A 15,150-nucleotide genomic window follows, 5' to 3' on the forward strand; every position below is an offset into this window, starting at 1 on the left:
GGGCAACACCCAGTCCAGCAAGACACTCGTAGAGTCAAAGTGAAACTACAACCACTGCTCACAGTAAATTACAAAGGTAATTCCTTTGTTATTCACTACCTCATTTACGCTATGGACAGCAGCTTGTTTGCCATCTCATCTCCACATTTGACCTTGCTAGATAGATGGCAAACTCTTTGCAGCATAGACTGCTAGAAGGGTAAACATACACAAGGGGATAGCAGCAGATTGCCATGCATTTAGAATAGCTATAAGAGTTCGTGTTTTGCAAGAAAAACGTTTTGGCAAAAAGGTGCTCTTTCTGAGAACACTCATTCCATGTCTGGGCAAGACCTTACACGGAAGGAAATACTCCACAATATCCATCTCAGATACTGACAGAGCTAAGAAATCTCATAAACCCAAATCACTATAAAAGTATAATGGTCTTTGCAAATTACTCTAAATGGTCAAATAGGGCAAATAGGACTTTTATCCATTTTCTCATTAATGATGCTACGCTTGTAAAATGGATGCATTTCTCAGTTTGTTTCAAGGCAGTTCCTCAGACTTCTTTCCTACCTTGCCAAACCAACAACTCACTTCAGGCACAGACAGGGTAGCTGGTGACATATTCCCAGGAGAAGGCTCTTCCTGCTTACCTGACATACAGTGACCTCTTCTGATTAGTCCTCAGGGAGCCAGACCCAGAACTCATGCTGTGATTCATCATCTGCTCACGCAGGTCATGGATTTTTGCCTCAAATCGAGCGTACTCTAAGGAGATAAGAAAACCCCAGAGAACAAAGATATTTTAGTTTTCTTGACCTATATAATCATTAGGGTTGCTAAATGCAAATTAACATTAAATTAATGAGTGTAAGGCATGTCTTGAAAATTGAGGTCTCATAGAACCTTGCATTAATGTATTATCTTAGGTAAATATATGCCCTTTTTATTGTGGTACCTGAATATTTCAACACCAACTAGGTGAGGAATCAGATATCTACACCCACGGTCCTGCAGCTTCAGGAAAGGAAAGGAGGTTTAAAGTGTGTTAACAAGTATCTCTCAGTCTGTGGGAAGGATGGTGAAAGCAGTTTTGCACTGTATCGTTCCTCCTTCCAATTCCTTGTTAGGGTCAGTGGGACGGTACACTAAAGTTACTAATGAGTCAAGCAATTACTGTAAAATCCTGTCAAAATGAAGGAGATATTTCCAAGTCCAATTATCCCCAAAGCAGCTGGAAAATCATTGTATGAGCAATCAGCCACCTTATTTACTCTGCCCACTGAGGCTTGGGCTCTGTTCATTTTAATATCTTGGTCTTAGGGTGGGTGATCCCAGAAACTCCAAACCTCACCTGCATAACAGTGGCACAGAACTATCCCCCCCACCTTGTTCACCTCCATAGTTCTACTGGTAGCTCTGCAAAATGTTATGACCTGCTGCCCAGCAACACAGGATAAGCTAGAGCCTTATCATTTGGTGAGACTCCTCTCTGACAGAACACAGCCTTGTCAATTGTCCCTCCAGCTGCCATGCTCCCCTTGTTCATTGTGTGACCCACAGTTTGGTTTGCAATAAGAGAGGTTGAGATTTTGGAGACAAGCTCTAATTCCTTGAAACTGAGAACCTCCGGCAGCACAGAGAGCCATAATTCAACCTAAACCCGGGGAATCTACTGATGTGAGCTATAAGACTAAGCTGAGGGGGTGTGCAAAATACATTTCAGTGAGTCAGTGACACTTAAAAGAGTAAGATGTTGCAGACTGATGCCAGCAAAGAGAAGATGATGTTCCCTGCACCTCAATGTTTTATTTCACTGATGCCTTCAAAAGAAGGGTCCCTTTCCCCACAGCAACGCTAAAGCAGAAGTGAAACCAGCACACAAGGTTTCCTCCCTTAAAGGATGGAGGTACATCCCACCAGATCACACCACCTCCCAGCTTAAGCAAATAAATCTTTACAGTGCATTTATAACCCAATGGTCTGCATCTTGTTTGTTGCTGTTTGAGCTACATGAAAATGCTGTAAGACAGCAACATTCGCATTTTCTCCTAGAAGAACTCAGCATTATTTTAGTTTGATCATTTGCTGTTCCTACTGGCTCACTTCCCAGAACGTCTAGATGCTTTACAACAACTAATTCATTTTATTCAGTGCACTCTACATTTTCATTGGGTAATAACACCTGACCTTTACAAGATTCCCCATTTTGCACAGACACTAGCCACCTTCAAGCTGGTTTAGCAGAGTGGTTTGATTTGGGGTTTTGTGTTTGGGTTTTTCCCCTCCTTCTCTCTTGACACATTTTGCCTCCCTTTCCACCGAGCTTCCTTGGCATTACCTACTCAGTCTGTTAAGTGACAGTGGCTACTTTGCTCGTCAGTTGGGAACCACTGCTGTGGTATGACTCTTCAGTCTTCCCACATACCTATGACTTCACTGACTGCAACTGAAATTCTGTATGTCAGGAGAAGAGAAACTCCTACATGCAGACTGTATTTTAGATTTATTCTACAGCTTGTTTCTTGCTCATTTCTTTCACCCAGAGTGCATCTTTAAACTTAGAGATTTAAAAGCACAAATTCTCAGTGGAACTAAGGCTCCTACAAACTGATGTTTTTTTTTTAAGTGGAGTTGAGTTGTGCAGGGTTTACCTCAGTGCAGGATTTAAGCTTGCTCTATGTGAGTCATATTTGTTCTAATCCCCTGCTTTAGAATTTATTTAGTAAATAATCATCTTCTGAGCAAAGCTTTGTTTAGCTTATATTTCATTACAATGAATCTAACATTTCTTCTTGGCAAATAGGAAAGGTGATCTTAAGGACCAAGTCTTGCATTTCTCTTCCTCATACAACATCAGGCCTACACAAACAGATAGAATATTACAACTGTAAGGGTTGTTACTAGCTCTCTTTCAGTTATGGTGGATACACTTAAGAAGACAGTAAACATACAGTGTAATTCAGCTTCTTTAACGTTTTACATCTGGGCAACACCAAAGATATGAATGATCTACAGCAGAGCAACTTTCCCTTTAATAAGCATCCACATCCCAGGCTGACTCTGTATGTAAGGTGTGGGAGTAACTCCCAGATTTAGACACCAATCTGGAGAGTGAGAAGAGAGGACTGAAACTCTGATTTTCTCTAGCACAGCATCCAGCTATTTGCAACTTGAACATCAAATACTCAAATGACTACAGTTTGGTCAGATGATGACATTATCACTTGTGTTCTGACTTTAGAGCACAGTTGTAATTTAACCATTTTTAACTGACTGTAAACTTATTCTGAATTCAAGAATCTCTCTCTTTCTTGGAGATCTCTTGAAACCACAAGACATATTAAAAATTGTCTAATAAGTCTGTGATACAAGCTCAAGGTTCAAGGTCCTCCTCCCTGCTTGATATAAAAAAATTACTGAAGTACTAATGATATTCTGTTACTTTGTTTCTTGAGATGTTTTTTCTCCAGATTTAAACCCATAGATAATTTGAAAAAAACCAAATTTATAGGACTGTATTTTCCTACTGTACCTTCTTCACATTTTTGTGGAAAAAATGCTGAAATGTACACTTGTCCCTTTCTCCTGGCAAATGCCTGGACCAAAAATTGCATGACCATCAATGCAGGCAGTATTTAACTCAGCTCAAATCAGTATCTTTAATCTCTGTCCTCCTAGTTCTTCTACTGATTCCTAGATGCTACAGCTGCATTTGAAATGTGAACAGAAAAAGAAAGAGTGATGCTCTGCCATCAGGACTGCTGTGGTAGTTCTGCCTACTGAGAAAATGTCCTTTTTCCTTAACACTTCTTTGTACGTTGGATCATTCCAGGGGAGCTGTTTCCTAATAGTTTTGCATTTGTTAGGTGTGAATAAGGACAGTGCTAAAGTCCAGAAAAGCACTTCATGCTTCCTTCAAATTCAGCACTGAATCTAAATAACACACTTTCAAGGCTCCTACACAATTAAAAGGACACTGAGGTTGTCACATACTGACAAAAAATACAGTTAAAGCTGATTCACTAATTTCATGCTCTTTGAAGAAAGGGAGAACACAGAACATATTGCTACTGGAATGCTTCATTAGCAAAACTTCCCAAATTTGACTTATTACAATCCATCTGCAAAGATCCTACCTGTTGCCTGATTTAGTAACCATTTAACAACTCTGGTTAGCTTAAGAATCTGTTAAAGCTACACATTAGGCTAAAAAGGCAAATGGGGGAGCAAACTGTAACCTGTATTATTTCTGGGGTCAGAACTGATGATCCAGTGGTTTGTGCCGGCCTGTGGCTCTGGGACTGTTGCTGTAAGAAATAGGGCAAATGGGGTGGAGGGAAGTGCTTATTCATACACCAGTTTAGAGCTGGCCCAGGGCTCATGGCAGTGTAGGCAGACCTGAATTTGGCTGTCCCAAAGATACGGATAGCACTCATTGCCCCCAGACAGGTGGCACTGGATGTGGGAGAGGAGATTGCTGCTGTGAGAAGTGGCCCAGCTACAGGGAGAGCAAGACCATCTTTCAGGGCTCTGGCAATGCTGCCCCAGGCAAATCCCCATTGTGCCAAGAGTCTGTTGGCTCCACTCAGCTCTCTGATCAGTGAGGAGAGAGAGGAGAGTCAGCCTGAATGGCTACAATGTGAAGTGCCCCCAAGCCAACCAAGGCCAAAGCAGCATATTTATCAAATAAAGACATCAGTTTGAAGAACTATTGTTTGTCTGCTTCCCACATTCCCTAGACTGAATCAATGGAATAAATGAAGCTGGTGATTTTCCTTCTACCTCATTCCAACACCTTGCCAAGTGTGTTGTATCTGGGACTCATACATATTCTAACCTTCAAATATTGAAGCAATCCTTTCCTTTCCAAAGCACTTGGACACGTTGAAAGGACTGGATAGATCTTTGGGAGTAAACTTCAAACACCTTGAAACTTCTCCTTTGCTCACATACTGAGAAATCAAAGCAAGGTAAATGGAGAGCCCTGTTAAAAAAAACATCTAAAACCTCATATCCAAAGACTGATATGCTTCATGTTTAGCTGGCCAAGATCAAAAAACTGTGGTCTACAAAATCTTGCCTAATCCACTTTGGTATCTCAGGGGATGCAGATACCAAAGGTTTTACTGCTGAAGTGATTTAGATACCTAAAATTCTGCCAACTCATCTGCCCACTGTGCAAGTGGGGATCTACATGGTGGGAAGGAATTGTTTTAGCACATAGACACCAGTCCCTTCCTACTGACTCTCTTTGGGGGTCCATGGTCAGACTTGGTAGGAGAACTTCTGTGAGTCTGATTACTTAACACTTAAGTGTCTCCATGAATCATGGGTCTCTCCAAATATCATGAGTTTGTGAGATCTGTGATGGATGCAAAGACAATAAGGACAGTTTGGGATGAGTTTTGCTGCGACGACTTTCATATACATGGAGCAAGGACTTCTTCTATTAATATAAGCAGTATATTGAAATTTTAGTTTAAAAGTTTTCAAAATGAGTTCAGAAATGGACTAAAAGGCTGAGAATACAAAAAACACTTGAGAACACACAAAAGCTACTGGAAGTCTTAGATGCTTTTGAGAGCTCAAAAATCAATGAAAGAAAGTAAACCTCAAAATAAAATAATTTCTGAATACAAAAATAGCAAAGATGGAGATATTATATCTGACGGCTTGATGCTAATTTTTGGTCATAGAAATAAAGAATATCTATGTTGAATGAATAAATATTCTGCAGCTTTTGTATGAGAAAAAACTGCAGAATTTTACAAAGCTACACCAGTTATTTTTCACTTTTATGTTTATAACAAAAATTGTAGTATTGATTGAATTTAGAGAACATGGTAACAAAAGAAACTGAAATGCTGACATACGATACAACAGTGAAAATACTATTTCAGCAACCCAGTCCATGTCTTTATCACTTGAATGCTTTTAGTGCTGGCCCCTTTAGAGAGACAGCAATTCTTTCTGTCAGCCAGTAGCAGCGTTGCTTTTCTGCATAAGTCAGGATAATCACGGTCTGCTTCTAGATGATAACAAATTTACTAGAAAGTAGAAACTCAAGCTGGAAAGTAACACTGGAACTGTCCGATTTTAACAGACTACACATCTTAAGAAAAAAACCAAACCCCAAAACACAAATAAATGAGGAAGGCATTAATAAGAGAACTTTATCACCTCAAAGAAAGTGTGCTGAATAGCTCTAGAAACTATAATAAAGGGGCCAGATCAGCTTCTCTGTCAATATCAATTGAGCATAATTTCAGTGGATCCAGGCCAGCTTAAACCTTCTCAGATTTTCTTCTGTTCTGTTTATGGGAACACAAATTGTATGCTTCCATGTTAAGTCATGAACTTATTGCCTTGGACATCTGAGACAGTAACGTGCATAAGACTATTATCATCATACTATTATTTATGCTATTTATTTAAATATTTTTTCCTTTGCCTCCTCTTAGCAAGTGTCTTGGCTTTAAGATTTAAAATAATAGAACACACTTTTTCCTAGAGTGAGTGTTCTTCCATTCCCGCCCACAGTGTTGCCCCATCACCACTGTTTTTGTACTTGGAGGTGAGAGGAAGGTGAGAAGACCAGCATCAAGACTTCTGAGTACTGGGTCTGGTTCTTCTTTTCCACAGATTTACGGTGTGAAGCTGTGTGAGCCAGAACGAGTCAGTCTCATCATCCCATGACAGCTATGCAGAGATAAGGCTGCTAGATTAACACTGTGTCTTTGGCTATGCCTGCCAAGGGCCCAGCATCGCACAACCCTGGAAGCCTTTGAAACTACTCATACACATGGAAAGTGAACAAGTGTACAAAAAGACATGAACTGATAATACTAGTATTTTATGTCTTCTCTTTAGAAATTTTTTTTTAACGTTTGAGTCAATTTTTTTTGCTGAAAGTACCCTTTTTAGATGATATGGGGTTCAATTCTATAGCCGTCTGATATTGCAATCATCGTACCTTTGGCTCCTTTCTCTTCCTCTGCTGTGTCTGATGTTGGCCACTGCCAGGGACACAGCTCTGTACAAGGCCGGCTTTGGATTTTATATCTTATGGCAAACACTATGCTTTTAATAAATCCAAAAAATCAGTTAAATTTACTATCAGCTAAATTCATGACTCAACAGCAAAAACCTGCACACATTTTTGATGCTGCAGTGGGCCTTATTGACTGGAGAAAGTGCTGCTCAAAAAGCCTTGCTCCATACATGATGCACCGAGTAACAGAACAAGTGATACTGCTATTTCTTATCAGTCATACAGCTCCCTTGAGCTCAGTCAAAGGAAATTAAAACCACAGATTTCAATACTAGGGAAGCAAAGACACATTCACATTTTATTAGGTTTTATTACTTTGAATATATCTACCTGTTTTTATTGAAATATTTTCCATACCCCTTTTCAGGAACCTTTCAGAAATAATGACACAGGCATATTTACTGATTTTACTGATTGCTCTGCACTTTAAAACTTCAGCACAGTAGGGCTATTAATGTCTTTATTCTTTCATATTGTTTGGTTGTCTCCCTTTACCAATATACAGCTATTTACATTTCAGCCTGTATTCTAATTAAAAGTTCACCCTACGTATTTGTTCTGCAGCTGGATTGCTTGCCTTAATATCACCACTAAATTTATTTTCTTTTGCTTTATTACTGAGTATAATACTTTCTCCATGTGTTACACCATTAGATACAGCCCTCATTTTGTGTTAGTTGTGAAAAGACCCCTGAAAATATATCTTCTGTCCATGCTACATTCAGGAGACTAATAACATGTTCTACTTCTAGACACAGGGAATATAATTCCAAGCCAAAGTAGTCTCTAGAAGTTTTAGATTCAAAGAGTCTCTTCCTCCTAATGAAAGAGATGTACTAAAACAAATCAAGCTATTACTGAGCAAAAGGACTATGTATCCTACTGAGGTGTTATTCTACCTGCTCCCTTAAAGCCTACCCTTGGTTCAGGAAGTGTCAGCTTGGACCTTCTCAGATGGAAATTTCTTCAACTTCTTCCAACCACTGAAGAAAACTCCAAGCAATTCAACAGCTTTTGAAAATAAACCCTCACAAGACTTTGAGGAGCTTTATCCTGCACTGAATTTTACTGCATTCTCAAAAAATTACCTCCCTCTTATTTATTTTGCCTGATGCACCCTGAACTAAACAGGAGTGTTTGTGGCACTCTAATTCCCTGAGTCCCAGACCGAGCTAACATTTTGGATAATGTTGTGTGTACACATGTCCAAGAAGGGGCAAGGCGAATAAAGAGCAGAGTTTCAGATCTGAAGCAGCCATACCCCTGCACATGGTCTGCCTTGGCAGCACAGTGTGAGATCTTGGACACATCTCTTCAGCCCTGGGATCCAGCTTGCACAGCCATGCTCACCCAGAAGAGCAGCTTATGACTCATTAACCTTGATAGCTCTGTAGGAATTACTGTTTTGTACAGTGCAGACACATTTCAAGAAATCTCTGGTGTTTTAGGCACAAAATGACTCTGTCAAGGTGAAAAAAAAAAAAAAAAAGCACTTCCCTGCCTCGGAATCCTCTTTCTTCAACAAACATTTATGTGAGACATTGCAAAGGAACAAAACCTACTTTCTATTAATAGCTAAGCTAATTCATTTAGTTATTTTGATGCTTCAGGCTAGTGGTGGAAGACCATATTTTCAGAAATTTATTCAATTTCCATGATTCCCCATCCAAAATCATTGCCCTGGGGCATGTGTTACTTATTTTTGCTTTGTTGTTTTTTTCTTGCTTTTGCTTTTCAGCAAGTGTAGTTCTATTTCTTGGGAGCTGAGCACATTTCACTGATATCTTAATGAAGATGCTGGCTTAGCTTGCTTAAGACATGTGTTGGGCATGAAGAAACAACATAGAGCTGACCACTTCTAGAGTTTCCCAGGCCTGGCAATCTTGGGAAGGCAGTTTGGTATTCTCAGCTAACACTGTAACTACATTGGGTAGGTATTCCTCTTTTCCAGATTGTAAATGATGGCAAACGATTCCTACCTGCCTTCAGCTGTTTATAAATTTCCTCCTGAGTGTCCCACCTGTCAGCTACATGGTACATATGAGTGTTTCCAAATCCCTCTCAATGTGAATGAACGAGCTTAGCCTGTGTTCTCTATTTACAGTAACCTGGCTGAGTCTGACTGATCCAGAATGGAAAGCACTCTGACACAAATATATGGATACAGAGCTGGGAGCACACTGGGGCAGATGGCATCTGCCCCAATACTATTCTATGCAGAAGATGCCACCTTCTACTACACCGTGCTGGGAAAAGAAAAAAGGGTACAATCCTACTTCATCATCTCCAGAAACAACAGCAACTTAATGCGACTAAGGAGGATCAGGACCCACCTAGGAATTACATGAAAATCTTTTTGAAATAAAACTGGCAATGTAGATCAGTCTGACCCACCTGATTTTCAGACAAAAATGAAAAAAAAAAAGACACTGCTTAATCAGGGCTCAAAATTCCCAAGTGAATTTCTGTGAAAACTTACACAAAAACTTTCACAGCACATCATATGCCAGTTTTGTACTTATACTCAACAGAATTCTAATACTCTCAGAGTGGAAAGAGATAAAAAAGGGGTTCCTAAAAGAGCCTTGGGGGAATAAAAAATTTCTTACTGAAAATAGTGTGATGTGGAAGCTAATGTGATTTTATTAATTCCATAAACCAGCATGAAAGTTGTAGCCTACAGCAAAATAAACCCCAACAAAACCTCAAAACCACAACCCACAAATAATTTAGAATCATTGTAAGCCAAAGCAGAAAATTAAACAGTAGCAAGCATACCGATAGTACCAGAGGTAACCATTCACAGAACAGAACAGCCTTACAGACTTCCAAAAGTACAGAGATCAGAAGGACCATCAGTAACAGAAACAGAATCTTGGCAAAAGTGATATGAAAATAAACATGGATATACTTCCTCAGGCTGAACTGTTTTGCTATTGTGATTAATACCATTTCCTAACACTGGAAATGCCATTAATAAATGATTCACTCCTTGATTTCAATATCTGCCAGGTAAGAACTACCTCTGCCTGTAACTGCCACTTTCCTACACGCAGCTGTGCTGCTCTTCCAGTCAAGGATATTTCAGCCATCTCCTAAGGTTGTCTGGGACACTCTATTGAATTAAAAAGAAGAATTTAGCAAAGACCAGAAACAAAACTATCCATTTTTACAATTTAAAAAAACCCCTTAAAACAATCCCAAATATCCTGAACAAAAAAGAAAAGAAGAAAATGGATTAAAACATTCCCACTTATGTATTGATCTTTTCCAAGAGGCAATACTGAGAGCAGCTGCAGAATTGTGTTAGTTTGCTAGAGCTTCCTGGTTAAAGGGGGATTACTGTTTCTAATACAAACAGGTAATAGGGAATGGTTCAGCACATTACAAGCTTGAATGAATTTAAACAAGACAAATACATATATTACCTCAGGATAAGTCATGCTTCCTGCATCCCTCTTCACTTGTTATAGGGAATATTTTGAGCTCTCTGCAGTATGTTGTGCATTGTCCACTAATTAGAAATGGGGGATATAACTATGGCCTGTATCCTCAGAAATGTTGTTTAACTTGAGCATCAGATCATGTAAAATTGGAATAATGTCTGGAAAAGAACTGTAACACCATAAATGACTTGCAATTACTGCTGATACCATTGACCTCATCATTCACAGAACCACCAAAACCCACCCTTACGGCATGAAAGACTTAGCTAGAAAAGGTCTCCTTAATCAAATCCAAGTCCTGCTTTTACAGAAAAACAAACCCTAAAATACAGTGCACAAACTGTTCAAATACTTTCCTACAATAAGTTCCATTCTGGCATTTCCTAGCTGTTGGAAGGCCACTCATAGCACCCAATTCTCACATAGGTAGACTAATTCTTCTAGCTGAACACGGCTGAAGCTGACTTATTGGCTTTTTACCCCAGCACTGTTCCTCTGTGTAAATTGCTTTTTTCTGTTCTATATTGATTCTTATGACAGATTTAGAGAGAAAACACAACTTCACCCACCAATTTCCATTTTGCTAAATAAACAACACAATCTTAGTTAACAAAGAAAATATCAGAGTCAGTCCTACAGGAAGCAGATCTCTGCTGTCTCCCTGCTGTGTTGGTGAGCCATGTTGCAGACAAGGCTTACAGATCAATAGAAAATGGAAGTGCTGAAAACTTCCCACCTGATATCCAGGCTTCTAATATTCTTTCATGATTCTGACGAGCAACCCAGAATAAGAATAGCCATCTCTACAGCTTTTCCCAAGGACCAGTTGTTTGTTCTCTGGTGCAAGTGAATACTTTGTTATCCTTATGAGGTAGGTGTTACTGGTTTATCAGTGGTTTCCCTATAGAAAGTCAGTTTAATCTATCTGTCTGTCTGTCTATCTATCTATCTATCTATCTATCTATCTATCTATCTATCTATCTATCTATCTAATCTATCTCAGGCTGGTTTCTCCACAGCTCTCTGATTTTCTGCTTCACTACTTGTAACTGCTCAGGATGATCCAGGTAGGGAAAAGCAGTGGATCAAGATGATCCAAGATGATGCTTACGATGTTTATGATTAAACAGCTTTTAGCACTAACAAATGTCACATCCATACAGATTTCAGAGACAGTTTGGACAGGACTGATCAAAACCAATAAACACTTCAGAAATTTTTTTGACAATGATGAATGATTTAAGTTTCCTATACATACTCGTCCAAGAAAGAGATGTACTCAGATCAAATCAGAGAGAATCAGGCGAGATCGTCTGGGAGTGTATTATGGTCTGGGATTTGTGATCAAGTTCCTAAATGTGGTCTGTGTTGGGACAATTGACTACACCTTCTGAAGCAAATGGAGATGATTTAGCTTAGACTGCAATGCTAAAGGGCTGTATCGAATTGCACTGCCTAGCATTTTCCAAGGACAAACAGGACTCTCTTACATGGGTGCCAGGCATCAGAAACTTGCAACTGGAGCATAAGCCTGATTTCTCAGAAGTAATAGGAGATGAAGAGGTTGCCAGCGAGTGAGCAGAAAGTCTATGGGGGCCCTAAGTCACAATTAGATCTTCTCACAGATGTTTGCTAATTTGTTATTAAAGCTCCTCAGAGATGGAGACATTTCAACCACCCCAAACAGTCTATTCTCATGGTTCACTCTCTTTTCTGCAGCTGCATTTTTTCCCTAATGTCTCATCTTAAGTTTTTTTGGTGCTTTTTAAGACTGTTCATTCTAATTCACAATGAATACAAGAAAACAATGCAGCACACTGAAATATTTAAAGACTAACACTACAGTAAAATTACAAAAAGTAATGAAAAAGAGGAATGCAGCTAAACAGGCAAGCAGGGATGGTTTTGCAAAGGTAAACCCTTCTCAAAAGTCTGCAAGTGTCAGAAATGAGACCTTAAAGAAGATTACTGTATATGAATTGGGACAGATGAAGCTCATTACTGCCTGTGGCCTACATGCTATAAAATGGGTCAGTATTGCTACAGAAACCTTTTTGGTGCGTCCCTGTAATTAGCACAAAAGTGCTATTATTGTAATTAACTGAATCCCCTAGTACCTAGTGCAATGTTCATGGCTTTAAGCAGGTTAATGTGAAAATTAATTTGTGCTAATTCACACAAGATCAGTGATGCCCAAACCAATCTGGCTGCAGTGGCATTTTGTGAAATAGCAGTATTTTCCTGTTGACTTGCACAAGGCACTGAAGCTTCAAGAATGTCACATAACCCCATCTTAGCTTTCACTTGTGATAAAACTGTTGTGATAGTTTTCCATCGTCTTGGGATAAATGTATTGTGAGACTCACTCCTAAGTGAATAAGTGATGCACTAGCTCTTGACATATCAATAGGATAAAAGATTTGGGCAGGTTCTTTAGCCTGATCAGGGGACTGGCTGGTCTCAGAACAGACTGTTCTCCAGGATGAGTTACTTTTCATCTTGTTTGACTTCTAGGGCAAAGGGCGGTGCTGCATGCACACAAGCAAGAAGATAAAATTCTTTTGTGCACAAAACCTTATGTCCAAGTGACTGTAGGATAATTCAGAGGGACTTGAATTCTTCTCAACTTAGTCACAGGCAAGATGGGAAAATAATAAAAAACAACTACTTGGAGGACTGAGACAGAACATGGTTGAAGTCAAGCCACATCAGAGGGTGATTCAGTGTAAAGGGACAGGAAGAGAGCAGGTAACTTGTTTCTGTGCTTGTTGCTTTTTATTCTCCCACTAAAATAAAACATCTTGCAGTGGACAGACAATTTCTGTTCCCTGTTAGCTTTAGGCTGGAGAAACACTGTCATCACCTATCAGTGCAATAGGGCAAATTAAGCTTCACAGCATGAACTAAACTGTCTTGTAGTGGTGACTATTGTTGCACTTTCTGGACAGTGACTGGCTATGCTAGGAATGGCTAATTAGGGCTTTTTTTCCTCTCTTTTCTGCACTTGGTGTTAAATTAACTTTTGCACCTTGCCTAACTTGCCTTGCTTCAAAGGGATGCAGTCCTATATGAGTGGTTATTATGAGCATCTCGAACCATCACTCCTTAAGCCAAAGCTGCAGTCTTAGGTCATCGTCCTGCAGATGCCATACCACAATTATGTGAGGGCAACACAGCAGAAGCCTCACAGTCAAATTTCATTCCTGGATCCCTGCTTGTTCCCTGGCCTCTCACCCACCACCTTGAGGTGGGCAGATGACAAGGCAAATCATAAAGGCTGAGTTCAGCCTGTTGGGGTTAATCTTCTAGAGACCCTAAAAAGAGGCTTACCCACAGCTCCATTCAGGGCCACCATCCTCCAGAGAACCTTCTCTCCCACTGAGTACAGAGGAGCCTGGTGCATAAAACTTCCTTGCCCTTGCCAACAATAGCAGGGTTCTGAGGCCTTTCTGTCCTGTCTGCTCAACACAACAAATCAAAGCCCAGATGCTCCCTCTCTTGACCCTTTCTGTTGCACCCTTGGAATACAACTTCACGGAACGCTGCATTTAATGGTAATCCTAAACTGTGCGTGTCTGCCCCCACCGCCCCATCGGTTCCCATCTGTTGATGGGATGAGAGTTAAAGTTTAGCTCTGTTTTTAAGGATCATAACAGTGGGCTCAGTCAGCTCTGACAAGGAGATGGATACAAGTGGGTAGAGGTTTTCTTCACAGCTTTCCCAGCTCCTGTGTAACAAGAAAGCCTGCAAAGCTTCAGGTTTTCCAGTCCCTCCACCCTCTTTTCTGCTTCCTGGACTCATCCATCCATCCAGAGGCTAAGTGAGAGCTAGGCATCCTCCCTGCACCTCCTACAGCCCTCAGTACACAGGGGCTGATGAGCAACAGCTCTTCTCCACTTGCAAACTGCCCAGCATATGTCAGTGTGCCCTGTGCCTTGTTCTTTGCCTATCCAGAGGGGTTAATCTCTGCATTTCTTTCCTCCTTTCAGTCCTCTCCCTCACCTCTCCATCACTACTCATAAACTACCTGTAAAATAGTTTTTAAAGAATACATAAGCCTGCTTTCTCCTCCTTCTCTTCAGCATCACTATTCTTTTGTCTGTTTCTCAAAGCCTTCAGTGTCCTACCCACTGCAGATCTGGAAGGGTCATGAACTGAGAACCATGTAAACTTCATTTTCCTTTTTATATATGAATCTGTTGTTTTTTCTCTTTGTTTCTGTAACTTCATCCAGACACTGAGGCTGTTGTGTCCAATTTGTCTCCATTCTTACATCAGATATCCATCTGAAGAGTGGCCCATGATGATTTCAGGTGCATTTTGCTACCATTATTTTAATTTTCCTTTTCACAAGGCCATTTAGTTGAAAATCAAGTGAGGGGAGGCTGAGCTGGGAGAGAAAACAATGAAGTGAAAAAAGGGCAGTGAAACAGACTCTTTTTTCTATAAAAAGTGATGTGAAAGTCTCTGGAACCTAGGTAAATCACATTGGTTTATATAATTAAACTTTTTTAATACTATTAGAAAAGGAGATGTGAATGTGTAAAATTGCAAAGGACAATAGATAAAGTTTTGTTATTTTCTTAAAGGTAAACAGAAAGCTGAGACTACCTTGCAATTTCAAGCTAGGAAGATACATATGAAGAAGTTCTAATGACATTG

At 39.9% G+C, this 15,150-nt stretch overlaps 1 protein-coding gene across 11 annotated transcripts in view; it reads right to left on the minus strand.

Moving 5' to 3' along the window:
* Positions 1 to 15,150, minus strand: part of DLG2 (discs large MAGUK scaffold protein 2) — a 1,009,135-nt gene that overhangs the window by 85,578 nt on the left and 908,407 nt on the right. For all 11 annotated transcript variants that reach the window (XM_069015930.1, XM_069015936.1, XM_069015961.1 and 8 more), the window contains one exon: positions 642 to 756. In XM_069015930.1, coding sequence (XP_068872031.1) covers positions 642 to 756 — 115 coding nt within the window. The remainder of the gene's footprint in view (positions 1 to 641; positions 757 to 15,150) is intronic.

Source organism: Aphelocoma coerulescens, chromosome 1, assembly GCF_041296385.1.
Source record: "Aphelocoma coerulescens isolate FSJ_1873_10779 chromosome 1, UR_Acoe_1.0, whole genome shotgun sequence".
Lineage (NCBI taxonomy): Eukaryota > Metazoa > Chordata > Aves > Passeriformes > Corvidae > Aphelocoma > Aphelocoma coerulescens.